The sequence below is a fragment of the Sphaerodactylus townsendi genome, linkage group LG02 (genome assembly GCF_021028975.2).
Source record: "Sphaerodactylus townsendi isolate TG3544 linkage group LG02, MPM_Stown_v2.3, whole genome shotgun sequence".
NCBI classification, from domain to species: domain Eukaryota; kingdom Metazoa; phylum Chordata; class Lepidosauria; order Squamata; family Sphaerodactylidae; genus Sphaerodactylus; species Sphaerodactylus townsendi.
Window position 1 is genome coordinate 87,444,755 of NC_059426.1, and position 27,423 is coordinate 87,472,177.

The 27,423-nt window shown below is 41.7% G+C and overlaps 1 protein-coding gene across 4 annotated transcripts; it reads right to left on the minus strand.

Moving 5' to 3' along the window:
- Nucleotides 1-1,452: 1,452 nt before the first annotated feature.
- On the minus strand, nucleotides 1,453-26,553 carry RIC3 (RIC3 acetylcholine receptor chaperone). Of its 4 annotated transcripts, XM_048483609.1 has the most exons (7): nucleotides 24,343-24,379; nucleotides 14,621-14,684; nucleotides 12,458-12,681; nucleotides 11,696-11,774; nucleotides 10,306-10,399; nucleotides 5,582-5,730; nucleotides 1,453-5,002 (listed from the first exon to the last, which is right to left on the minus strand). In XM_048483609.1, exons 3-7 carry the CDS (start codon nucleotides 12,653-12,655, stop codon nucleotides 4,509-4,511), a joined length of 1,014 nt encoding a protein of 337 aa, XP_048339566.1. In that variant the 5' UTR covers nucleotides 12,656-12,681; nucleotides 14,621-14,684; nucleotides 24,343-24,379; the 3' UTR covers nucleotides 1,453-4,508. The 4 variants fall into 4 exon arrangements, with proteins under 4 accessions (XP_048339566.1, XP_048339567.1, XP_048339564.1 ...); XM_048483610.1 differs by lacking the exons at nucleotides 14,621-14,684; nucleotides 24,343-24,379 and adding an exon at nucleotides 26,409-26,553; XM_048483607.1 differs by lacking the exon at nucleotides 14,621-14,684 and having other exon boundaries at nucleotides 24,343-24,554.
- Nucleotides 26,554-27,423: the final 870 nt, after the last annotated feature.

Genomic DNA, 27,423 nt, shown 5'->3' on the forward strand with positions numbered 1-27,423 from the left:
TCCCCAAAATATTATTCAGGCGCCATACTGGCATGGCAGCATTATTGTCTTCAGTTTACCTAAGAATCTGTCCTAACACTTAAAAAGTGGCCTCTGAATTATACAAAATACACCAATTCGCAAAGTGTACCTGTTTGCAGAATGAAACATAGAATGTCTGCAATATTACTGTTTCTGCAAAAATGTGCTGTTTTTAACTCCAGTATACTTTAAACTGTACATAACAGAACAAAGCAGGTGCTGGTTGAATGACGTTTGCTAGCAGCCCTTGCTCGTATGGCTAACACGTTCTAATTCATCACTGTGCCTTTCTTAAAAACAACAAACCAATGACAATTCAAGTAGAATCTGACAATGTTCCTGTCTCAATTTGTTGTAAATTAAGTTTGAAGGGGGAAAAAGGGTGTGGGGAGTAGGCTAGAAATAATTAGGATTGAACAAATTTTTAAGCAGTTGTATTTTTGCATAATGCTTAGAATGTGTTACGTCCATTTGCACAAGACTGTCTTGTCCTGTTTGAGCAGCTAGGCATTTTTTTTGTTTCAAACTATAAGGAATTTTAGATAAATCTGGGAAAATGTGCTTTTATGAAGTCAATTTTTAAAGAAACACTTTGTTATTCTAAAGCAAATGTATTTATTTATCAGTATGTGTAATAATAACTAATTTGGTATTTTCACATAATTACATTGTGTATGTCGTAGAGATTACAGTATATGTCAATACGGAAAAGCTGTGTAGAAAACAATTAAACTTGAATTTGTTTCAAAGAATTGTTAATGTTCTCTATTACTATTATTTACTTACCATGTAGCCAGCTTCTGGTGGGACTCAGGGATCCCCTGGAATTACTGCTCATCTCCAGATTTCAAAGATCAGTTCCCCTGGAGACTCTATGGCCTTATACCCCACTGAGGTCCCATTATACGTCCACAGGGTCCCCAAATCCCCAGGAATTTCCCAGCTTGACAACCCTACTTCCACCCCACCCCTTGCCAGTGGCCGGGGGGGGGGGGAGAGACACCTGGCAACCCTATTACCACATATCCTAAAATAATGCACTTTTCTAATAATGGTTGCATCCATGCTAGTGATTATTCTGAAATAGTCTTTTTTTGAAACAGAAAGTCACAGTGGCATTGTCATCAACTGACTGATTCCTGCATTTTCTGTTTTTTAAACTGAATGGTGATGGTTTTCTTTCATTTGGAAATGGAATCACAATACCAATAGTCTACATGTGGACTTACAAAGCCTTACTTCGGCTGCCTTTTGTATTTTCTTTTCCCCACCTTATGCTGCCTATTTTTTTTTAAAAAACCCAGCTTTCTCAGTTGATTTACTTTTTTCCTGTTTACCCAAAACATACTTCTGAAAGGATTCGTAACCAGTTCTTGCTTTTCAAGGGTGGAGGCTTCAATTGCTGCTTTTCTTTTTACAGCATAAGCAATATTTCATTATTTTCTTTTTATTATCACAAAGTACAATAATCAAAAATAAAACATATTGTTCATTAATTGCTCTATTCGCAAGGGGAAAAGCAATTATTAACACATGGAGAAGCAAAAGTGTGCACAGCTATTCTACAAGGCAAAATAGGAAAGTAATAAAACATAAAGGAACAATTACAGATGGAACGTTTGCTTCCTTTCCTTGGGTATTGGCTTTGCCAGAATATAGAGCTGATTACAACTCATTGATGAAAAGAAGCAGCAACAAGAGGCTACATGGCTTGGCACTATAAACTCTTCTATTGGCACAAAAGAGAAAAGAATAGTGTTGTCGTAGTGTTTCCTCACTGCTGCAGTCTTTTCAGAAGTCCTCCATCTTGTATCAGTGGAAAGCACGGCTCTTTTTTCTTTTTGACAAGATTTCTGCCTCTTTAATACTAGTACAGTAGATAGAAATTCAACATGTGAATATTTCTCTATTACTACATCTTCGTTCTTATAAAAAAATTAATGTGCTAACTTTGTTTATAATGGCATAATATAAAGGCACAAGTAAGCATGTTCCACACCAGTCACAAAAAAACCTGTATTTCATCCCAGCCTTATTATGCCACAAACAATACACATTTATGTACAATTAAATGTATGTACAATGTTTTATTCACGTAAAATAAGTATGGTAATAAATTTTCAGAGATACACTTAATATTTCCTCCTATCCTGTGCCTTTGTGCTACAACCTACATTTCAAAGCAGGATGCTGCAAATTCAAACATGTATGATAAAATAGTGCTGTATCAATTTTTTTTACTAAAGCAGGTTTTGTTGAAAGCTGGAAGACTGGGAATAACCCAAGTCATATATCCCTGGAATAGACCCTGATAAATGGTACAATTCCTGTTGACCTCAACATCTAGTGTTAAAAATTTGGAGTTTCCACAAAATAGATTTCATGGCAGCAAAAGCTACAAATATTGCCCTAGTGTCACTGTTTCCTTTCTTACTACAGCTCATTCTTATCAGGTAGAGCAAAAACAATTGCATTTTTGAGGAAACATTCATCCCTTCATTTCTGGATGGAAAAAAGGGAACTTTTACCATCAGTCATGTATTCTCAATTATTCCTACTCTTTGAATTATCCTGAAAAGGCATCTTAAGAACTGCTACCCAAGATATTCCATATAATCCACTGGGAAAAGGGAGTGGGGCTTAAATCTGTATGATGTATTTAACGAGTGATATGGTCATGACACTGCATAGGAAACAACTAATAATGGAGAAAGTCTTTATCATTGCACATGTGTCCCTTTTCATTAATCAAATTAACTTGCAACTATTTTAAATTATAAATATAACCAATTACGTAGGATTGAATTTGACTGCAAATGGAGTGGTATTGTGGAAGAGTGCATTCCCCTTTTCCTACTACACCCTGCTTCCAACGGAGGTTGAAGAGCTGCAGTAGCAAAAATTACCCCTATCTTCTTTGTCATGGAGGGAGCAAAGACCTTTACAAGTGTGGAAGAGTAGAGTTTTTGATAATTTCCCTTTTCCCACTGTATCCCCACCACCTGCCCTGCATCCTCCACAGTTTTTCAAGATCCCCAACCCTTAACAGTGTCTTTTAAGAGTGCATGGGAAATGGCAGCGTGCATGCAATGTTTTCCATGAACTTGTTCTGTTGTGTATTGGTTGTGCCCAACAGAAAACCAGCTGAAAGGAAAGGCATTAAGAGACACATACACACACAGAGGCCACTTTTCATTCCAGAGTATAGCCTGTGGGGGGAAAAGAGAGAAAAACTACTTAATTGTCACATGTTTTGGCTATCGCAGAAGGTTAATAATGTATGATTACTTATATTTTAAAAAGTTATAATAGCTGTAATGATATCCATATTATCTTGAACCTTTACCAGTTGCCTTTCCCTGGAAGTCCTCTGGGGCTTTCCTTGGGGTTATTCCATGACAGCTTTCTGATGTGATGTTCTGCAGATGCTTCTACCTGAGCTGTCCAATAGCAACTATTGCCTGTTGTCAGTGCCTTTCTTCTCTGCCTAAATCAATTGACTGTTGGAGGTGGTGGTGTGTGACCCTTGAGTGCTCATACGCTAAAGTAAAATTTTGAAAGTATTAGTTTCAAAGTTACATAATTGTGTAGTACAAGCTGTGAATCATAATTGAAATCCTGGGCTATAAGCCAGGTGAAATAAATTGGTTCATTCCGCTAAATGTGCATTCATAATCTAGAAAAACCGGTCCCCTGATGTATTTCATTTCAATGCACGAGAAAAGGAGAAAGTTACTCATCTGGTTTAAGGGAAATTGTTTGCCTATATGCCAAAATCAATTGCATGAAAATGAAGGACAGGACAGTATTGCTCTAAGCCTAGGAGAACCAGGTTTAAATCCCTACACTACTATGAAGCTCAATGGGTCCTTCTCAGCCCAACCAATCTCACAGAGCTGGTGCAAGGAATAGGATGAAGAAAAGAGAACCTGATGCAATGCCCGAGTTCCTGGCAGAGAGGGCAGGATGAAAACATAATAGACAGTCCGATGCCTGCAGAAAAACATCAAAAAGTCCTTCTAGTGGTAAAATATCACAATAATCTAAACCATTGGTAATCTGTCAACCTTTTGTAGAAACCCAAAAGGCACAGCCTGAACTGGGCCACCTGATCATGCCTAACCATTCTGCTAATAGATTACATACGTTTTAGCCAAGCAGTTAGAACTTTAGTGGGAAAATTGCTATTTGACTCTTTTTTAAACTTTGTACAGCAATCAAACATGCAGTGAAGTTAAGTTTTAAGCCCAGGATCCAGTAAACTGGAAGGAAGGGTGCCTGGTTGTGTTGATTTCTGGGGAGGCTATAACATGCAAGGCAGAGATACTGTTTTTGCTGGGCTAACTAGCGGACAAGGAACATCACCAATTGCAAGTAAGCAGCAGTTGCTAAGCCCCAGTTGCAGCTGGAAAACAAGGGGGAAGATAAGCCTTTTTCTTGTGGGCAAAGATGAGAGTCAGCAGAAGTGCCGTGACTGCACACAATCCTCACTTTCCCAGCAGCTCAGTTCCTCTTGTGTTTCGCTTCCGCAGCATGCCAATTTTGTCAGGATTTGTATAATGTTGGTCTTTGGATGCACTGTTTTCAAGGTCAGAATCCACTAGCAGCTCCTCTTTGGCCAGGTTTTCTGTTTCACTGCAGCTTTCAAGGTAGAATCCTTCATTCTCTGCTATAACAACAGGGTGGTCATCTTCATAGTGACAACACTGGCATTTTTCAAAGTTCTGGCTGGCCCGACTGTGATCAGTGGATGTGGCTTGTTCCTTCTCTTGTCTTGACACAAGGTCATTATTCACTGTGACAAGAGCAGACAAAAGGGTTTCACTACATGCACACTCATCATCATCCACAAATTCCATTCTCTCTGCTATCTCTTCAGCAGAAGGTTGGCTTGGGTGAGGATACTCCACAAGGACAGTGTCCTGTCTGTGCTTGAAGCAATCAGAATTATCATATGCAGGATAGGTCTCTTCTGGATAACCTGGGGGCATAAAATAAATGTGTTTCAGGTGGAGCAACAACTCAAACATCTTATTAATAAAATTTCTGGATCTAGTCAAAGAATTTGCAAATCAGAATAACATCTGAATCTAGAAATAATGCTAGTTCTATCTTTATTATACTTAACAGATTAGGATGCAAGCTGAGAATACATACTTCCATTTTAATCAGATTCCCAGCATGTGAGCAGTAGCATTGCTAACAGGATGCTCACAGCCCTGTAGAATCCCTAAGGCATGGATCATGGGACAAATGTGTTTGATGTCAAAACAGACACCTGAGAGATGCAACACCAGAAATTGTTGCCCTATGAACCCATGTACACAGGAGAACCTGGCCTGGTGGTATTCTGTTGCCCTCCTGCCTCTCCCAGTTTTGAAGAGTAGCCCAACAAATCATAAACATATGCTGCAACAATCCACAATAGAAGAACCTGAGACAACTATATGACTGAAACTGCAGGGATTTTAATTACAGTATGTCAGTTGCTCGAGCTTTCCCATGCAAGCTCCTCTAAGAAATCATAATCTTTGATTTAGAAAACACAAGTTTCCCTTACCTTCCCAGTCCTGCATATAAGGAGCCTCTTCTGCTTCTTTTTCTGGGGAGATACCATCTATGAGTTTGCCCTCCTTCATGACCTTGGTAATTTCCCGGAGTTGCTGAAGTAGTCTTTTCTCTTGGTCAGTGGTGACATTTTGGGCCCTGCTGTGGAACAGGCATCAAAAAGCACGAGTCAGACCTAGTGATGTTTGTCAGTGAACGAGTTTTAGAAGAACAGTTCTGTCCTAGTCAACCTACGAGCAAAGATGTTGATTGTACTGAGATATAAAAAAAGCAAGACTGACCAAAAGCAAGACTGGCCCCACAGCATACATTTCATGCCCAAAATGAGGGAAGCATTAGAGAAGCAGACCTCTTGATATGTAGCAGTTCACACATCCTTATGTACTGCAATGTTCGGTTGGCAGTGGGTTGGCATTCTGACTGTAGATGATCCAATCACAAAGTGCACTACTGAAAGAGATGAAGGAGTTTGCTGTTCTCTGGGTACTTACTATGCCTAGAAACCACTGCTTTAGCCCACATTTGTTTAGCTCTACCTTCTGTTTTTTCAATATTTGAAGAACAAATGCTTTTCTTTTTCTTGCAACCTGAATCAAACAACAATACAACTCAACTCATATGGAGAGAGTCGGCACAAAGGAACTCTGATCTCCCTGATGAACTTATTTAGTGAAACACGTAGGGGCGTTCCAAAACAATAAAGCTGTTACATGGCATCCTTTTTCCTTTTTTGGTTTGCTGTAATGTTGCTAGGTTAGCCCTATTTTTCTTTCATTTTAGATAAATAAACAAGTAATGGGAGGAGGAACTGTTTAGGTATTAGATTTCAGGCCAGATTTTTAAATCCTAACAACAGAGCAAAAAAAAACAAAAACCCCAAACCCCTAAACTAAACAAGGGAGGGGCTGGGGGGCATGCACAGAGTGCTAAGCTGCAGTACTGCAGTCAAAGCTTTGCTCACAATTTGCATTCCATTTCAATGGAAATTGGTTTCAAGCAGCCAGCTCAAGGCGGACTCAGTCTTCCAACCTCCCAAGGCTGGTAAAATGAGTACCCAGCTTGCTGATGGTAAAGTGTAGAAGACTGGGAAAGGCAATGGCAAATCACCCTTTAAACACAGTTTGCCTTGTAAATGTCATGATGTGACTTCACCCAAAGTCAGTAATGACCCAGTGCTTGGTTGCTTTTTGGGGGGGTGGGGGTGGGGTATTTTGCTAGGTTCTGAAAAAGTTGCAAAAGTTTATCTCCAAAGCCTCAGATGGTGAGGGTGATCAAAGCAGGGCTTCCAAAGATGACCAAGTAAGTTCAAAGGAAAGTAATGGTACTTAGAATTGCTCTATCAGTCTTGAGAACAGTAAGCGCTAATGAGCAACAGCACTAAACTCTAAAATTTCGTTTCAATTTTGTTCAATAAGTGCAAATTTAATAAGCAAATCATTAGACTCTCTACTTCATGAAGCTTCTAGCATGGCATCTGTGTTCAAGCAGCAGAATGTGTCATGTTTTGAAATGATACATCTAAATCATTTAGTTGTCCTGATGCACTAGTCATTGAAAAAAATACACGAGGTACCTTTTCCAAACGTTCAGCACTAAATTTAAAATTAAGTTTTTATTTAACTTCAGTTTTTAAATTTAGGTGACACTAAGGCGGATTCCGCATAGGCCAAAAACAGTGGTGTGAAAACGGTGTAAACCCTTTTACACCATTTTAAACCCTTTTACACCATTTTCACACCGCTGTTTTTGGCCTATGCGGAATCCGCCTAAGAGAGTATGGATAGTTTTAGATAGGGGCTCAAGCAGAACCCTTGCAGTAACATTATATGCAAATACAAGACAAAACAGCTTTTGTCGATCATCTGGAATTTTTGTGATAAAAGTGGATGATAAATGAAGCAATAAATAAATTAAGCAGATATTTAAGCACTCCCAATCCTTTTGTTAAACTACATTGATTCCAGTGTCCAGGGAAAAAGTCTAACTTCTGAACCATCAGCTCAATGCTGACAAGAAGTCTACTGGTAGTTTATTTGAGGACAATGAAAGGGTAGAGGAGAGTGGAAACACAAGGTGGCAGGTAACTGCATTTCATATATTGACTTGAAATAACCTACCAAGTCTTCAACTGAATCCTTATTTCTCTTTTATTTAGTGATTAACTTTATTGCATACAGTAAAAAAAATCTTGACACAGAACTATAATAATTACATATCGTTTTTATTATATACTAGACCCAAAGGCATTAGTGGCTGGGAAATAAATGGGAAGAGTGACCTTTTACATATTTTCATCTATTGAAAGGGATCAAGTGACTCATAATTTTTATTACGTCCCATGCTGATTAAATATCACAGAAAGAGGAAAGCATTAGAGCCATTTATGTAATTTTCTTTCAAATTAAAAAAGGGCCAGCAGACAGCTGTGAAGCAAAGAGACCCTGTCTGGTTCTGATCTTGAGGCACCATAAGAAGAAATCCAACTTTTGGTTTCTAATGGCTGCTCTCCTGACATGAGAACTAAGACACTGCTTCACATAAAATGGAGTTTTCAAAGACTTCAGGTCTTTATCTTGTATATCAAAGGATGGGGTGAGGGAGGAAAGAGGTTGGAAGCTGTGCTTTTTCCATGGGCTAAGGTGTGCTTGGCTGAATAATGGAGCTGGCTAATCATTGTCTCACCCTAAGGTGATTTATTCATGAACCTCTGGGTGCTAGCTTGGGTTAAATCTGTGAAACATCTTGAAAGTATCACATTTTAAAGCAGGGATCTTCAACCTATGGCTCTCCAGATGTTCATGGACTACAATTCCCATCAGCTCTACCAATCGGCCATGCTAGTAGGGGCTGATCAGAATGGTAGTCCATAAATGTCTGAAGGGCCATAGGTTGGAGACCTGTTTTAAAACATTAAGAACTCTTTGACCAACTGAAATCTTAACTATCAGCCCAACACCATCTGTGCTAAACTTTGAAAGTGTCTTCATATCTGTAAAGAAATCTGCTTCTTCTCTTATTAACAATATCCTCTCCTCTCCTAATCCTGAGGGGTTTAATAAAATTCTACTTATGTTAAACTTTAAAAAGTTTCTTGTGTGTGCGTGTCACACACACACACAAATAATCTCTGCCTTTAAAAACGCTGAGTAAGAGAACTCTTGGGCCGTTTCCGCATGGGCCTTCATGCGCCCCCATGCCGGCAAGAATTCTGCCGGCGTAGGATTGCCTTCAAGAGCAATCCTAAATGTACTCAACAGCCATTGGTTTCAGTGGGAATCACAAACATGCTCAAGCCTTACCTGGCTAAGTCTTTAGTGCAGGTCTAGCCTTCAAGAGCAATCCTAAATGTACTCAACAGCCATTGGTTTAGTGGGAATCACAAACATGCTCAAGCCTTTTTATAGACCAGTGATGCAAATCATTCATAAGTAGGTCATGTCCAGAAAAGAATACTGTTGTGATGGTCTCTAATTTAGATATGAATGCAAGTGAAAGGCAGGACATAATAATGATTTTTTTTGAAGATCAGAAAGAAGGTTGTGTTTGAAGATCAGAAAGAAGGTATTGTATGGGGAAAAGAGCACCTGAAATTATTTCTGTATTGATAGATATTCCAAATTAATCAGACAAACAAGATGCACATAAGTAGCTCAGTTATATAATATGCAGAAGAATTTCTCTATTACTTGTACATTAATAAGCTGGGATATATGCATTCTTAAAATATTTTTATTCTATTTAAAGTATTTGTAGTTCAGTTTCCTCAATGATCCACTTAAAGCATAAAATTCATTATACTTAGAAGATGTGCTGTTTGTTTGATGTACCCATTTACATTAGACAAAATATTGTACAATAATAAATTGATTATGATCTTTTGATCAGATAAAAACACACATTAAATTGATACAAAATTACAGCTAAGCAACTTAGGTTAAACACATTTTGGAAATTTTAAAACGCATACAAAACCATAATATCAATTTCTAAGTTGTCAAACTTCATCTTTGGCATAGGTGACTGTGTAAAGTTTGTAAACTTGACTGGATACTGATAAAAGTTTTCCAAGCTGTACTTTTTTTTATTCAATAGTTGGAAGATGAGTTTAGAGTAAGTCTCATTGTAAAATGGGCATCAAAATATAGCATGTTCTAGGGAATCTACTTCTCTTATTGAGCATGGGGACTGTCTCTCCAAGGTGGGAATTCTCTTATATCTGCCATCTGAAACTGCTGAGGGATGTGGAAAGCATCTGGCTTGAGTAAAAGCCCTTCTTAAGCTGTGAATTTCCAATGATGAAAAATAGGCTGCTGGGGCCAGGATATAACTGGTATTAGTTGGTGACATGAAGGTAGGTGTCCTGGAGAGGTCAGTGTATTCCATATCTTCAATTCACTGTTTCATTACTTGTTTCACATGCTCTGTACTCAACTCCAGAAGGGAATGAGGGAAGAGCCCACAGTCGCCTCCAGGAAAACCTAGTCTCATAAGGTTGTTGCTTACTGCCTTGAGCCACTTTGACTGAAAGGTGTCTTATAGAGTCAAAAGGAGCAAGCCATGGGGATTTTAGTTTATCTTAAGCCACAAGTAAAGAGATTAAATACATACTCTGGCTTCCACCTTTATCATGGAGTCAAATTCTGCCTACTGTGAAATATAAATGAAAACCTCATTTTGCAATACAAAAGGGATTAATTTTCTGATTTAAATACATACCTCTCACAGTTGGGTCCCACTTTATTGATTAATTTTTCCATAGCTTCTTCAGTCTCTCTCAGCTTATCTTGGAGTTGGGCTAGCTCATAGTCAGCTGCAACACAAATACGACCCCAAACAACATCAGTAGCTCCAAACAACGCTGCAAGTACTTTGCCATCTGGGACCTGATTCTGTGAGGATTCTGATGATCCTATTGTGCATGTAAAACATTCAGTACCATACCTTAATGCAAGGTAAGTACTATGAATTGGCCATGTCATCCAATGATTTCAAGTGCAAACTGTATTCACATCTTCCACTTCAACTCCATGTATTTTACTACTTGACTACTACATTTTTGTTTTTAGGTTACATTAAAATACTTCTTCTGACTGGCAGGTGTTGTTCCATGAGTTTATCCTGTGTACCGTATTATATGGGAGGGAAAGCAGCATGGTATAGCTAGATCTCCCAAACTAAGCAGCGTCAGTTCTTGGAAGGGAGACCTCCTCCAAGGAAGACTGCAGAAGAAGGTAATGGTAAACAATCTCTGCTTCTCACTTGAGAGTCCTATGCTGCGGTTGCCATAAGTTGGCTGCAACATGACACAGGCTCTTTCTGCAAAACCTTTAAAAACCTTTCTAGGCAGGAAATTAAACATTTCCTCCATGGAGTTCCACACAGTATCCCCTGCCTTTGGTTTTGGAAATTTTTTATTTCCAGCCTGGAAATAAAGGGTTTCTGTAACCCTTTTACATTGATTCTCTTGGCTGAAACATTTCCTAATCCACTTCCCTTGCAGTGCAGTATTCTTTAAATGTTATAAATTCCCCACCTAAAAGCTGGCCCGTTTCTCAAGCCCCTTGGAATTCAGCCTGCCATTTCTTCATGTCCCTTGCCTCATTCCTTTCCCCCTCACCTCTTGGTTTTCATCACTTTGTACATTTTATAATTTTTGGCTGTTTTTCTCACTCCTCTACCCCTCACATTTTCTCTTCTGTGTGGGTAAATTTACTCATGAGTTAGCCCACAATTACACATTGACAATTCAACAGTTTTTTCCCAGAGTTTTCCCTTCTACATGGGTAAATTTACTCATGAGGAAACCCACAATTACCTGAAACAATGATTCAACAGACTTACAAGGCATCGAATCTATGGCTCAGCATAAAAAATGAAAGGTGAGTGGGACAAACATCATGGTAAAAAGGGGAATCGAAAACATTCTATAGGTATTCTAAACAATTTGTGTGGAAAAGACCACGCAGTATTATATATGAATGTGTACTAGTTATCATCAACATTATCTAAATCACACAGTCTCATTTTGACAATTTCAAGATTTATTTCGCAACTGAAATCCAATATCTGGGTCCAGGTTAAACACAAACTTGAAAATCATACTTACTGATTTTCCTGTTCATGTTGCCAGGTGCTGAAGGAGGCCATTTCTGTTCCTCTGTCATGGTTTTCCCCTTAGAAGAAAGCTGTTAATTGAAAATGATTACCGTTGTGTTTTGATAATGCATCAAGAGCAAGAGTGAGAAAGAGAGAGAACACTAAATGTAAAAGATGAGATGCTTGAAAAACTTTAACAGTTGTGGAAAACTATTAACCTAGCTTTATAGAAACAACTTAAATTCAAATAACAAAAGTCTGCCAAGATTTGCCCCGTGCAAATAATACTATATAAAAACTAGGATTTTTTTCATGGTATTGTTCCTATCTTTGCTGGAGCACAATAACCACTTTAAGATGAGTATAGCTTGTTAAATATCATACTCAATCCTGACTCATTTCCTTTCTTCTGTGTAGCAACAAAAAGATTTTCTTGCTGTTTGTAGTTTCACCTCATAGAATCTGAATCTGCCACACAGTTGAGTGCCTTCCATGTATACAGGGCCTCGGTGGTACCCATTTTAAGCTCAGTTATCATATTTTGTTCCATAACCAACAATTACAACATCTGCTATACCAAAAAGAAAGAAAATGCAAAAATGTTGCCAGATCATTTGATTCTGTCCCAATTTCAATCAAATGGAAATAAACAATACATTTAATTATAAATATTACTCTTATTATGACTTTTTCCAAGTTCCAAGATTTAAAGAATTTTCAAGATATTCCCTTGATGCAGCTATGATTGTAATGCTAAATTGTGTACTCTTACCTTAAAAAGAATATAGAGTATGTATAAAAGGATCCCAAATCCATATATTGGTATGACTTGTCCTACAAGACCTCTTCCACTGCCGCCACCACCTCCTCCACCACCACCTCCCTTGGCCTTGGCAACTGCTTCCACAAGATGGGACCTTGGAAAATGGGTAGCTGGTGGTCTGGTCTCTGGAGACATTGGATGCTGCATTGTTGGTGAAAGCCGACTTGTCTTTCCTAAAAATCAAGATTAAAAGATCTTTTCTGTCTATCTTACTTTCCCCCCCCCTAGAATGTGAAAATTAATCTTACAAATTAATCTCAAAAACAAGTTTCCAAACAAGTCTTTTAAAAATAAACAACCTGTTTCTTTGGCAGTGGAAACTTCTTTGCCTAATACAGTTGATCTTTGGCTTGGCAGAGTTCTCCCTTGTGTGTACCATCCATTTTTTGGCTTTCAACCACAAACAGTAGATTACTGTAACCACTGGTTTTTACAGCAACATTAGCACAGAGATATATAGCACCCAAGCCAATATGTCATCATTTACAACCATTCTCAGAGTTTACCTGACCATTTTTACACGAATTATGACTTTTTTTGTAATGTTCTCATGGTATTGCTATTTTTATATAGGTGTGTCCATATTCTGAACAAATATACTCTACAGCATATTTAATTTCCAATGGCAAACACTGAGTTATTATCTCTATTTCACAGTTATAAACAACTGTGAATTATCAGCATTTCTCATATCTTGGTTACTTTTTCTTTAAAACTACTTGAATAAACTTGCTGTTCCATTGTACACAATCTGGAAATAAATGGCCAATCTTCCCAAGACAAATAAACATACTTAGGGGAAGTATGGATATGCTAATTACTGCACAGGAACACATTCTATCCTGTGTCAGAATTTAGTCACGTGCACTACTTACCCATGATAATGTTATGAAAGAATTGGTTTCTGTCAGTTTAAGAGAAAATATAACTTAATCTTCAAGAATTTCTAAGATGAACATAAAAATTGAGAAAGATAAGGCTGTTCAAGATGATGTGCATCATCAAATATCTTATCCATCCACCATGTGTGATGCATATATACATCTGTATCTATATATAGGTGTAGCAGGGGAGAATCTAGGAGGTACAGTCTCTCTGTGGAAGTCAGAAATGGAAGTCAGAAATGATATTCTGATGGGATTAAGTGATATGTTGAAGACTATAGAAGGAATCAGTTCCCAATATGGAACCAACGTTTCAGACATTCTTAATTTGATGGTTAAGTGCTTGTATACATTCCTGAAGAGATAGTTGCAATGAATATTTAGAAGTTCAAGAAAAATTTAAAAGTCAGAAGCTGCAGCCAATCAAAAGGAGGATTTCCAGCAGTAAAGAGGCCTGTGTTATAAAGGTGATTTGCTAAATTGTGCTTAAGAACTAGATAAAACTATAGTCACTGGAAGACCTTCTGGTAAGTATCAGACAGTGAGACTGGCCAAGGTGTTACTGAGTATCTCTTCCATGAAGGTCTAGAAAACTGGAGACATAGCGTACAGAATTACTTAGAATAGAAAACGCTACTTGAAGCAACATGAAAAGAGAGCCTGAAGGAAGGTGATACAGAAATGGGTAGGGGTTGCTAAAATCTTGCTTAAGCCTTTGCTTCATATGTGCATATGGAATTATGTTTGTCTTGGAAAGATGTCGCCAGAATATGTATTGAAAGAACAGTTGAAATATTTTTTTAAGTGTTCAGAACAATCCATAGAGAGAAGCCCAAAGAGGGGGGGGGGGGTCATTCCAAGAAACCAAGTTCATTTTGAGGTTCTTCAATCACAACAGGAACAAAGCTAGGCAAGACGAGGAAGGCTAGCTTCCCCTGAGAAGTATACTCCGAAGTGTCCCATTAATGGGATTGGTTTTACGTTTTTGCTTGATTATTTGCTGCTCTGAGCATAGTTTGCTACTGAGCTAAATAAACCATTGCTAATAAATCACAATGGTCTTGTTCTTATTAAAATTCTGAAAACAACATATAGCACGGTGGTCTACTCGATAGAGCTGAGCACACCAAAATGGATGCTGGCTGACAGGATTCCAAGCAGAGGAAAGGCACCAGGGAGACATGCTGGTCACTGAAAGGTTGCAGGGCTTTAAAAAAAAACAACTTACCATAGAAGTCTGTATGGCTGTGGGCTTGGGAGGGCTTTCACCCTGATTTTGCAATAAATGATTTCTGCATTTAAAAATGAATTAATTAGGCGATAAGATATAAAATGGGTTTTCCGTCATACCATTCTTCTTTGCAGTCTGATGTGTTTTCCTATTTTCAAAAACACAGGTACAGTTTTCATCCCAAAATAGTTTTCAGTCTTTTCTAGCACTGTTCTTTAAAATCATCTAAAGTTTATTTTACTGAATTATTAAAATGCATTATAGAAGATGTAATAGCTAATTTAATAGGGAGTCCCAATAATACTGCAAGAAGAATGTAATAAATGGTTGCTGAGGCAACAAAGGCACCACATCAATTCAGGTGAGGATTAAGCAACAAGAGTTGAGAGACAAGAAAAAGGAAACAAAACAAACAGGCAGACTGTTTAAAACAAACTTATTCAAGCCTCCTGTGACTATCTCTCATCTTTTAAAACAAAAAGCCACAATCACACAGGTTGATGACTGCAGACAAGTTAACTGAAAAAAATCATGGAATCACTTGAAAAATCATTTGTCCTCCTTAATATTACTTATTTTGAAAATATTTTTACTGTTTCTTAGCTGGATCTTTCTTAAAACTAGTACATGCCTATAGCACATAACATGACCTTTCTGGATTTTAGTGTTTCAAACAGTGGAGAAACATCATTAAAAAACACACACATCCTCAGTTGTATGATAAACTAGCATTTTATGGTCTGAGCTTATCCTTAAGTTGAGTGTTGCCTTTTCATGAGCTTTCCAGAGAGTATTCCAGCATGTGATCCCCTGTGGAAATAATGAAGTCCAAAAATCTGTTTGATTTTAAGTGGTTAAAGTTCAAACAAAAATGATTATCAACATGGTAGGTTTTACTGAAAACCATAAGTCAATTTCAACCACAATAACCTAAGCATGTCTATGCAAGAATAGTCATTTTCACTGAACAAGATTCTATGAATATTAACAAACATCTGAGGTTGGGGATCCCTTCTGTAGATCATGGCACTAGTGATTCCAGTGTTACTTTCCGCCATGTGAAACTCTCCTTCCTCCACTCTACAGTTTCTTTAATTATGAAGCAATATGTAAAGAAAACAAACCTTTTCATTTATTTAAAATGTTTTATGTTGCCTTTCCACCCAGTGTAGGGCTCCCAAGGCTATGAGCAATTAGCATTGCAAATGTTGATCAATTGTAGGATATGATCTCCATGGTATCACAAGCAGGAATAAAACATCACCATGCCAAATCTGAAGCTTAAGTAAAGAAGGCAAAAGATGGCTGCAATAATACTACTTGCTCAGCAAAGGAAAAGACAGGTGTTTGGGGTGACTGGGATGGGGACTGTGTGAATATGCTGTGTGAAACTATTCTTCTGCTATTCCCTGACCGCTTATCTCTCCTCTGCTCAGCTAGTGGAGGCCAAATAGTTTGGTCTGAGTACAGCTGTATGATTGTGTGGGGGCGGGGGGAGGAATTGGGCTGGCTAGTTACTTTCAAATAGTTATGTTCTGGCTGGGGCAAGCCAGAAGCGTCTTTGTACTCTGTACTGTTCTGAATTATTCTGACCTGCAATAAAGGAACCATTGTTCATCAACAACTGTTTCAATTGACTGGTTTCAGGATGTTCTAACAGGCCTAAGTGGAAGAACACAAGGTACAAATAAGACAAGGCAGCGTTAAAGTGGAGCAGATCCAGGTATTGCCTATACATTTATTGCCAGAATAAGAGGAAATGGCTACATGCTTAAAAATTCTGTGATTGGTCTAGGATTTTTAATATTTTGAATTTTGCTATTTCTTCTACCAAGGAGGTTTTCCACCCACCTTGGACTTGTGGAGCAGGAAACGTCTGTTGCATCAGAACTTTTCACCATCACATTTCAGACACAGAGAGCCTTTGCTCTAAGGGCAATTTTTGCACAGTCCAAACCTAGCAATGCAGTGTAGATTCAGACCAACATGCTACTGTGCAAATTCACTTTACAGTGCTGCATGTTAGGTAAGAAGGCAAGTTGCTCTAAGTATGTTCTCACCCTGGAGAAGATTTTCCTTACCGTACTTATGTTTAAGAGTCTCAAGATCATCACACTGACTTTTGTTCCACTCACCATGTGGAACACAGGTCTTCTGTAACTTTTGTTTTAATAGTGAAAACAGTTTTACTGAACATTGATAAAGAACAAAACCCCCAGTAGCATACTGTCAATACAGCCACATCAGGTGGTGTCTAGCACTAGGCATTTACTGAAGAAACGTAGGTTATAAGAGTATTCCCAAACTAGACTTAAGGATGGAGACTGATAATTTTTTAGAGCTGATTGAGCCTCTGTTAGTCAAGGTCTATATACTGGTTCAGTCTTATCACCTTTGATTAAATACATTTTATAGGATTGTAAAAACATTGTTGGCATGCAAGTCCACAGCCAGACCATGGGGTGGGGCTGGGGGCATTTCTAATATCCTACCAATCATGTCTTGGTATCCCAGACAGCCTTTGATATCAAGGGGTTTGCCTGACACATGCTTCACCCTCCCAACTTAAGTATGTACAACAGCAGACCTGGGCATTATACGGACCGCGGGCCACATCTGGCCTGCCAAATGACCATGACTGGCCCCCCTGCCGTGCTGGGGAGCGAGGCGCCTTTGAAAGCCCCGCAGAAGCCGGTTGCCTTGGCTGCCGGCTTCTGCGGGGCTTTCAAAAGCGCCTCGCCCTACTGCCTTTTGGCCCGGCCCTCCACAATATTTTCTGTTTCTTATACGGCCCTATGGAAAAAATAATTGTCCACCCCTGTACAACAGCAAACAATGCCTTCCTTGAAGGCTCCATCACTCAAATCTGAACAACAGCACAGCCTTGAGTAGGCACACCAGTCTTCAAGTTCACAAAGAACTCGTAAATGCCTCCACATCCTGATTCTATCAGCAAATCAGCTACATCACCTGAACCCTTTATCACAAACATTAATCTTTGTTTCAACATCCCAGGCTCATCCAGACTTGGAATGCCTCTGGTCTTGATTTCATCAACCAAGTCCAAACCTCATCAAGGGTTGGGCGCTCCCAGGTCTTAATCCAATCAATAGCATTTTTGCCATAGAATTTTTCCTGTTTGGGAACAGAACTTTGCTTTGTTTCAGAAAATAGCCTTTCTTATTATAGCCAGAGGGGTAACTTTTTATAACTAGACCTCCCAAACAAGGGCAATTGTCCCTTGGATCTTGTTCCTTGTGCCTGTGAACAGAACTGGTCCTGGTTACTGCTTCCTTGAACCTTGTCAAGATCAGTAAATATCATCCTTCCCTCAATGCCCTCTTCTATTCTCTCTGTTGATCACCTCTCTTTACATTCTAAGCTCCTTGAAACTGTGTGCATGTGTTTGCAGCTTGAATGTGTATTTTTAATCCTGGTACAGACTCCACCTGACCTCTGGCAATGCAGGTTTGTCCCCAGCTAATTCCCCAAGCAAACAAGAACAGACCAGATTAATTTGGGCAATAACCTGACCAGAATTTTAATATCCATCAATGGCACAGTCATCTTCAGATATCTTACGTTAAAACAGTTATATGCCTACAGTGACTCACCAAGCTTGAATCCCACCAAAAGCATTACTACAGGAACACTTTCATGTTACATGTACAATCTGTTAGTGTAGCTACACTACTAAAAACTAACACATAGTTTATGACTGCGCAATAGTCTTCTCACATAGCACTTCTCTAAAATAAATTAATAGTGGGACACGATACACACTGCAGGAATAATATATTTCCATACTAGAGAAAGGATAAACAGTCCCTTGCCCTCCCACTTGTTCCCCTCCTGTTGTCATTTGTCTTGAACAGCAGTTACTTCTGCACAGGACAGCTTAGTAGCTGCATGCAAAAAATGTATCTACTGCTGGTGGAGATTACTGTAACAAGTTCCCTCTCAAACTAGAAAATATGATGGTACTCAACAATCAAAGTAAATGGCACCAGATGTGGCTAGTTCATTGCCTCTATTCTTCTAACAGTGACATCCTAAACAAAGTTACAGCCTTCCAAGTCTGTTGACTTCAATGAACTTAGAATGGGCATAACTCTGCTTAGGGTGCTGCTACAAGAGAAACAATTGATCAGAAATTTGACAGATATTGTGGTGTGCAGAGCAAGATTTAGCCAGGCAGCTAAAGGCAACAGTTGCAAAGAACCCAAATGGACAACCTTCGTCTGCTTTCATTTGAGTGTGCGCTGACTGCATAGTCAAATCCTTGCTGCAACTTACTGGGAAAAAAACAATTCTTGCACTAATCTGAAGATTCAAAAAATCTGCTGGCATACTTGAAGTAGATTACTTCCCACAGTAAATTTTGCAGCTGCCAGGAATGAACTAAACTCAAAATGCTGCTCTATCACTGTTTGTCACTGCAATTCAAGTGGCATGGTTTAAAAGATGAAAAGAACAAGTAAAGAAGCAAGAACTGCAAGTATTTTATATCAAAAATATATGGCTATGCTTGCCATATCCTACGCAGGGGGGAGCGGGGGGGGGGGAGTTGCAGAAGCACTGAAATGCAAATCAACCATAAGGATGATGCTGGCTATACACAAGAAATCCTTCATTGTTCTTTGCAATCACAGACATCCATTAGCAGAAAGACTAAAACTAAGGACAACTGTGATGATGAGATGATTGACATAAATGTTGATGAAACTGGCTGCCCATTTAAAAAAACACAGAAGAAGAAGAAGAAGAAGAAGAAGAAGAAGAAGAAGAAGAAGAAGAAGAAGAAGAAGAAGAAGAGTTTGGATTTATATCCCCCCTTTCTCTCCTGCCAGAGACTCAAAGGGGCTTACAATCTCCTTGCCCTTCCTCCCTCACAACAAACACCCTGTGAGGTAGGTGGGGCTGAGAGAGCTCTGAGAAGCTGTGACTAGCCCAAGGTCACCCAGCTGGCGTGTGTGGGAGTGCCCAGGCTAATCTGAATTCCCCAGATAAGCCTCCACAGGTCAGGCGGCAGAGCGGGGAATCAAACCCGGTTCCTCCAGATTGGATACACGAGCTCTTAACCTCCTACGCCACTGCTGCAATAAAAGGAACAATAAAAGTAATTTAAATAATTGTTTATTTTGTATAAAATATCCAAAGCAATGAAGGATAAACAAAACAAATATTATCATGGGAATGTTAAAAAGCACAAAAATGAACACTATGATTACACTGGGATTGTGATGCTTCAGTACTTTAATCAAGAACTTATCAAACATAAGGAATAAAACTAAAAACAAATTGAACATAACAGCCCTGCTGGATCAGACCAGTGGTCTATCTAGTCTAGCTTCGCATCTCATACAGTGGTCAACCAATTTCTCTGGAGGTTGAACAACTGGGCCTTCCCCTGATGCAGCCTCCTGGCACTGGGATTCAGAGGTTGACTGCCTCTGAAGTAGAAGTTGGAAAGAAAACATATGAAGATAGGAAATATAAAATAAACATGATGATATTTAATAATATAAATATTATATTACTTTTCTGCTTTTCCAGTGATACATAAACGATCTCTAAAAGAAGAGAAACTGACATAGAAATGGGGAAATCTGCAATTTACAGACACAAAACAAGATCATCATGTTAGTTGTCAAATCACTCACAAAGCAGAAGACTATACTCAGGCTGCTAAACTGAAAGGCATCAAAATGTGAAGTGATTTAATAATCAGAAAAAAGTGCAGGTGCAATGAACAAGTATCTATATAGCAATGCACAAATCTCAGCAGGAACACACCTCTCAACCTCACGATATTGCTCAAGTGGCTATAAAGGGTACACCCAGACCTCCCGGTATGTGGGCAATCACTACAAAACAAAAATTAAAGCAAGTAGTACATGACTTATTCTTACAAAATAAGTACCACGACATGTCAGTTAAACTGATCTTCTAATTCCAATCAATAAAAGATTTTTTAAAGAGTCAGAGCTAGGACACTCACAGTAGTCCTATGAGTTACTCCAGTCTAAACTCAGTGATTACAGTAGATCTGGGCTGTAGTAACTGTATTTAGGGTTACATTTTAATCCTCATGCTTGTTTGTGCATGGGGGCAAAGTGAGGACATGAATAAGATTGAACAGATTAACTTTGTAACATGAAAAGTTATAAGATGATTTTTAATATTCACTGAAATAATCAAACTATAACCCATCTCAAAAGTTAATTTAAACAAAGAATGGACAATTTTTTTCAAAACTTAGCTGCATCATTTAAAAACCAAAAGCAACAACAGCCCCAAAGTTGCCAATTCCTCTAGGTCTGTGCACCACTGTAAATACTCGAGATCAGAATGGTTAGCGACAGTACAACACACACACGAAAGGCAAAAACTGGCAAACTCATTTTCAAACGCTCACGTGAGTGTAAATTTGTCCGCCTTTAAGTACCACAAGATTTATGGTGTACGAATATTAGTATATAAGAGCCATAAGTCCAGCAAACGGTGCCTTGGGGCATCTTAAAGGCTAATAAACTTCTCGCAGCGTAAACTTTCACAGGGGGCTATCGACAGTCGCAAAACTCCTCCGGCAACTGAGTCTGGGCAGAAAACCTGACCCCCGCCGGGTTGTAACCCTATACCAGGGGTTGGGAACCTTTTACACTCAAAGAGCCATTTGGACCCATTTCCCCCGGAAAAGAAAATTCATGGAGCCGCACCCTTGGGGGGAGGGGGGGAATTCCCCACGTAAGCCAGCGGCGGCCTGGTGGCAGCCCATGCCACTTTCTTCTCTCCTCGCTTAATTGGGGGAGGGGGGACACTGGCTCTAGTCAACCAAAGGCTGCTGGTCACTCATTCACACACACTCCCCAGGAGCGCGGGCTCTCTTCCAGCCCCCTCAATGCCCCTCTGCAAGCAGGTTGACCTGGTGCACCGAAACCGAGTAGCCCACCCCCCTAAACCCCCCCCCCCCGCGCCCGAGACTTCTTCTCGCCCTCCTGCCTATGGATGGACGTGAATGTGACTCATCGCTGCTGCCGCTCCCCCCACTGCGGGGAGGGGGCTTTTAAGTCACGTGACAACGGGAAGGGCAGTGGCTGCTCGGCCGTGCTCTGCACAGAGTGGGGGGAGGGGGCCAGCAACCGCTCTGTGGGAAGGCCTTGCCCCAGCGTGACCACGCTCTGCACATGCTCAGAGGCCATTCTTGTACACAGGCTCCACTCACTCCAGAGGTGTAGCTAGGAAAAATGGAGCCTGGGGCAAAATCTGAGTTTTGCGCCCCCCCCCCCCCCCGGCCGCCCATGTAGGCGACCACCCTCCTCAACCACAACAACGATTTTTTGCACCAGGTCATTTCAGTCACCATCACATTGTAAAACATGCCCCAACTCACAAATCTGAACACAGCAATGGTTCATGCCACACAGTGGAAATAATTTTTTTTGACATTTTCAAAATGCTTTCAAAATGTTTTATTACTGCTGAGAAAAAAATATAAAAATAAAACAAAAGGGCCCAAAAAGGAACTTCTAAATCGCTTTCATTTGTTTTCCTGTATGACACTAACCCTAACCCTGTGATCCATGGGCAGGGAAGTGTGCTGGGGATGAGGGGGGGGGGGGAGGCTGGCAGAGCTTGCAATTTGTGGGATGTGTTTGTTTTGCTAGCTGTTCTGGAGGACTCAGATGGTCAAAAAGATGGCAATACAATATTTTAACAGTACAAATCAATATATAAATATTATATGTACTTAATCAAAAGCAGATAAACACACTCCGATACTATCACTCAGAATCAGACAAAATCTTGATTTCAATACTAATGTCTTAACACAGTCCACTCTTTTCTTGATGACATTTCTGAACACTGGTTAACCTCAAAGGCCAAAATATGGGGTATAAATACTTCCACAAAAAACAACCCTGGGCAAATACAGCACCTTCACCACAAGGTAAGGGGTGCTGTCTTTCCGAGCGTGTCCATCACCCTTCACATCCCTCTTAAGATCAGCATATGTTAAAGTTAATTGTAGACTTTCCTTCTTTTTATCACTTTCCTAGAGCAGCAGGTCCACAATGATGCTTACTGAACTGATGCAAAATCACCATCTAAAGGTGTTTTGGAAGTGAGGCCAAGGGCACTTTAAGACATGCAGAATAATGCATTTTCAAGCCACTTTCAATGCACTTTGCAGCTGGATTTTACTGTGCGAAAGCGCAAAATCCACTTACAATTGTGAAAGTGGATTGAAAGTGCATTATTCTGGAAATGCCAAAGTGCCCCAAGAACAGTTCATACACGTCATGAAACCAACAGGATAGGCATTTGGCTAGCCAAAACACAACACATACGCACACAATGGATTGACCAAATTGCCAATTTATCAGCACATCACAAAAAGAGAAAGACTGGAAAACCAACCTTAAAAAATACAGATAAAAACTCTCCTGGAGACACAGCACTATGAAAAACCACATGGACGCACACAGGAAGCAGCCCTATACCAAGCCAGACCTTTTGGTCTGTTGGGGTCAGCACTGCCCACTCTCACTGGACACAGCTCTGCTGGGTCTCAGTTGGAAAGTCTTCCACATACCCTCCTACCTGATTTTTTAAACTGGAGATGCCAGCAATTGAACTGGGGACTTTCTGAATGCCAACTGGATGCTCTTCCACTGAGTCATGCCCCCAAACTTCTCTCCTTCCCTCCCCTCCATAAAGGCAAAGGACTCCTCAGAATCCTGACTTCGCACACTTCTGATTGGGGGCGGGGTGTGTGTGGCTTTTCTGAATGTGCAAAACACCTTCCTGAGGTGAAAGTGGAAATATTTTATATTACAACCAATTGAAACAGTGTGTTTCTTTTTTTATTTACATTTTCCCCTTTTTCTTTTTAAGGGAAACACATCTATTTATTTGAACCCTTATTTATGTTGCTTACAAAGTGTAGTCTGGTGTGGAATGGGGGAGAATGAAAGGAGAAAAGCTGACCCACTCTTAACAGCCCAGCTCAATCCTAAACACACTTACTTGGGAGTAACTGCTACTGAATTCAGTGGGATTTACTTCAGAGTATACGCTTCCAGGTTTGCACTTCAAGAGGTTCTTTTTAGTTGACTAGCAGAGGGATTTTTGGGAGACAACTGTTTAATTGCAGTGGTTGAGTTTACCTTTGACGGGGATGGATGAATTCTGAGATTAAAAACTGAAATCCCGATTCCAGAAAATGTAATGAGCTCAGTAGAGGCAAGCCCCCACCCCGGACTTGTCTGAGCAGCCCATGCGCTCCGAGCAAGTCAGGGAGGTGAGAGGAAGAAGAGGATTGTTCAAAAATAGTTTAAACCAAAAAAAAAAAGGCCAAAACGACAGCAGAGGGCAGCTCTGGGAAAGGACAGGAAAGGGGAGTTTCTTCCTCCCCGCCCCCAAGATCTACCATGAATGGCAAAGGAGCAGGGAAGGGGAGAAGTCTTCTTCTCTCCCCCCCTGCCTCTGCGGGGGTGGACGGCAGCGCAGCGCCTCTGTGCGGGGGAGGGGGAAAGGGGCGGATTCCCCACGCTGCCCAGGAAGGGGCCGGGAGCCGCACCACAGGCTTGAAAGAGCCGTTCTGGGTTCCAGACCCCCGCCCTATACGTTTCCACTCTCAAACGAATATCTAAATTGTGGAGGAGACGGACGGAGGCACGGCTCGGTTTCCCATGGAGCGAAGAGCGGCCTCTTACCCTCGGGCACGGCGGACGGTGTGGGCGGAAGGGCGGTGGTGTCGAGCTCTTGCTGCCCAGCCCAGCCCCGCGGAAGGAAGAGCCTGGGCAGCAGCAAGGAGACACATAGCACCAGGCACGAGGCAGCAGCCACTTTCCGTAAAGTCGAAGGCACCATGTTGAGCGCCCCAGGCCACCGACCACACAAGATGCTCAATCGACAAAAGCCCCAAATCGGAAATAATCCACTGTAACTATAACGTCACGTCCGGTCGTTTCTTAAACGCGGGGGGGGGGGGGGGGCAGAATGGAGACATTTCTCTTTCAGCACCTGCGTTCGTCAGGCGCACGCGCGCTGCTGTTGATGGTTAGCCTGCTGTTGTCAGAGCTTGAAAACTAAGCAGCGTTCGCCCTGGGATAGTATTTGGATGGGAGACCATCAAAGAAGGGCTGCCACGCTGAGGCAGGCAATGGCAAAGCACTTTTGAACATCTCTTGCCCTGAAATCACTTATGGGGTGCCCAGAATTAACTGACAAAAATGGGGGAGGGGGGTTCCTTGCGTTTAGGGTCAGTTAGCTTTTGAGTTAATACGGTGTTAAAGATTTCTGTAGACTGCCCTTGTTCATGTATGTAACATCCATTTGCCTTGCATTAGCGTTTTTTCTAATGATCCCCCTGTTCGAAATCATCATAGCTTTAATCTCTTTAAGAGTTGTTTTCAGTAGGGCACCTGACAGTAATTGCAACTGCTGGGTTAATTCTTGATAAACAGTTATAATTGGGAACACTCATAGGCCGTTTCCGCACGAAGGCGGAAGTGGCCGGGTCGGCGTTTACGACGCCGACCCGATGACGCTGGGACCGTCCGCACGGACGGTCCTGGAAACAGCCGGGCAGCCGGCGCCGCGGAGCGCCGGTGCCCGGCCAACCTGGCATGTCCCCGGGCCTCCGGCGCGTCGCCGAGGCCCAGGGACAAGGTAAGTGCTGGGTGGGGGAGGCGTCGTGAAGCCGCTGCTGTTTGCTCGGCAGCGGCTTCACTGCGGCATTTCCCCAAAAAGAGCGCTTCCCAGCGCTCTGGGTAAACGCCGGCTTCGCGATGGGTGGGCGGCGCGAGGGCGGCGCGGCTGCGATGCAGCTGCGCCCCCTGTGCGAATGGCGGCCTGGAGACGGCGTTTTTACTGTCTCCAGGCTGCCATTCATTGCCCGTGCGGAAACAGCCATAATCGTCGTTTGAATCTAAGCTTTTGCAAATAGTCCTTGCCCAGGAGAAATGCTATAACCATACCTTCGGAAACCATTTGCCTGAGTCCTTCAGATCACAATCCTTATCCACAGTCAATGATCTTTCCTCTAAGTCATGATGGGTTATTCTTAACTGTTGCAACTGGAGATATACTACATAAAAACAAGTTTGCAAGAAGATTTTTGAAGACTTTGGGGAAGGATTTTTAAAGGTGGAGGGGGTACAGATATTCAGGTAATTGAACTTTCCCTTGACCACTGTGCCCTATCTCTTTGAAAACTTTAACTGATCTAGGACTCTCATACAATCCGCTGCCTGGCTTGGTGACCTGTAGCAGACCCCTGCCATAATATCACTATTCTTACTCTTTTTACTTTTACCCAGTCTTTCTTTTTTATTTAGAGGCTCATAGTCTCTTTATGTTCTAGGCCAGGGTTCGGGAACCTTTTACACTCAAAGAGCCATTTGGACCCATTTCCCCTGGAGAAGAAAATTCATGAAGCCGAGATCTGCACAGAGTGGGGGGAGGGGACCAGCAAAGGGGAGTTTCTTCCTCCCCCGCCCCCAAGAATGGCGAAGGAGCAGGGAAGGGGAGAAGTCCAAAGCCCTTTGCGCCCCAGTAACTTCCACAACAGCCAAGACACAAAACAAGGCACCAACTTCTGCAAGTAGCAGCAAGGAAACCGCGCCGACCAGGTCCAGATGCATCTCTGGCGCAAAACTGAAAGGGCTCCTTCCCCACTGTGGTCTGCCTCCCTGCCCTGCCTAGCCGGACCTGGAAGATCCCCCTCCCTGGCCAGCACACACACCCCGTCCTTCTTCCCGTCTGGACGCCCCCTCACCGTGTGCTGTGCTCCCCTTAGCCCTTGGTGGGGGCGGCAGTGGCAGGGCTGGCAAACAAGTTGTTGCTGTGGCTGCTGGAGGGTCTGAGCCATTAAAGGTGCTGGGAGGTGGCGGCGGCCACAGGCGGAGAAGGGAGGCGGTGGGAGCAGAGGGGGAGCGTCAGAGAAGGGTCGCCATGGCTAGGGCGAGCTCGCTAGCTCCCGTAGGGAAAGCGGAGCCCAGGTGAGAAATGCAGGGCCGGGAAGACGAGGAGCTCGCTGGTGAGAGAAGCAGGAAGTGGTCACTGCTGCTGCTCATTGATTGTCTCCCTCCTCCGCCCACCCCCAGGGGAGGCGGGGGAGCACTCCCTCGGCTGAAAGCCAAGAGGCGCAAGCCTCCTCTCGGGTATGGTGCGCTGAGGCCGAGCCATGCCCCTCCTCCTTCCCGGAAGTGGGGGTGGACGGCGGCGTGGCGGCCGATGCCGCTTTCTTCTCTCCCCCCCTGCCTCTGCGGGGGGTGGGTGGGGGGTGGGATGGATGGCAGCGCAGCGCCTCTGTGCCGGGGGAAAAGGGGTGGATTCCCCACGTTGCCCAGGAAGGGGCCGGGAGCCTCACCACAGGCTTGAAAGAGCCGTTTGCTGCTCGCGAGTCGCGGGTTCCCGACCCCCGTTCTAGGCTATGCTGGGCAGTATCATTTTCTCCACATTGATGAACAGAAAGAGATGGTAATCTGTGGGCTTCTAGTCTTTCTATCATATCATAGTAGGGGCTCTCAAAGTGCATACCACCAAACATCTGACACCCATTTTTTTGGTTGCTGTAGCATAATATCAGTTCAAAAATTCAAGGAGTACCATGACAAAGATAGTATACAGAAGATCCTTACCTGTCTATGGGATAGGAGGAGAACAGGGCAAGTATTAGGAACTGCACTGCATTCTAGAAAGTGTGACCTAGTTCACACATTAATCCCTTAAATCAGGGGTCCCCAAACTTTTTAAACAGGGGGCCAGTTCACTGTCCCTCAGACTGTTGG

Bases quoted from the DNA above. Each gene is read 5' to 3' on its own strand.
- RIC3 (XM_048483607.1), bottom strand. From the start codon at position 24,499: ATGGTGCCTTCGACTTTACGGAAAGTGGCTGCTGCCTCGTGCCTGGTG. The intron at 5,731-10,305 runs GTATGTATTTAA...CCTGTTCCACAG, and splicing joins GTGGGACCCAACTGTGAGAG to CAGGGCCCAAAATGTCACCA. The intron at 5,003-5,581 runs GTAAGGGAAACT...TTATGCCCCCAG, and splicing joins TTATATGCAGGACTGGGAAG to GTTATCCAGAAGAGACCTAT.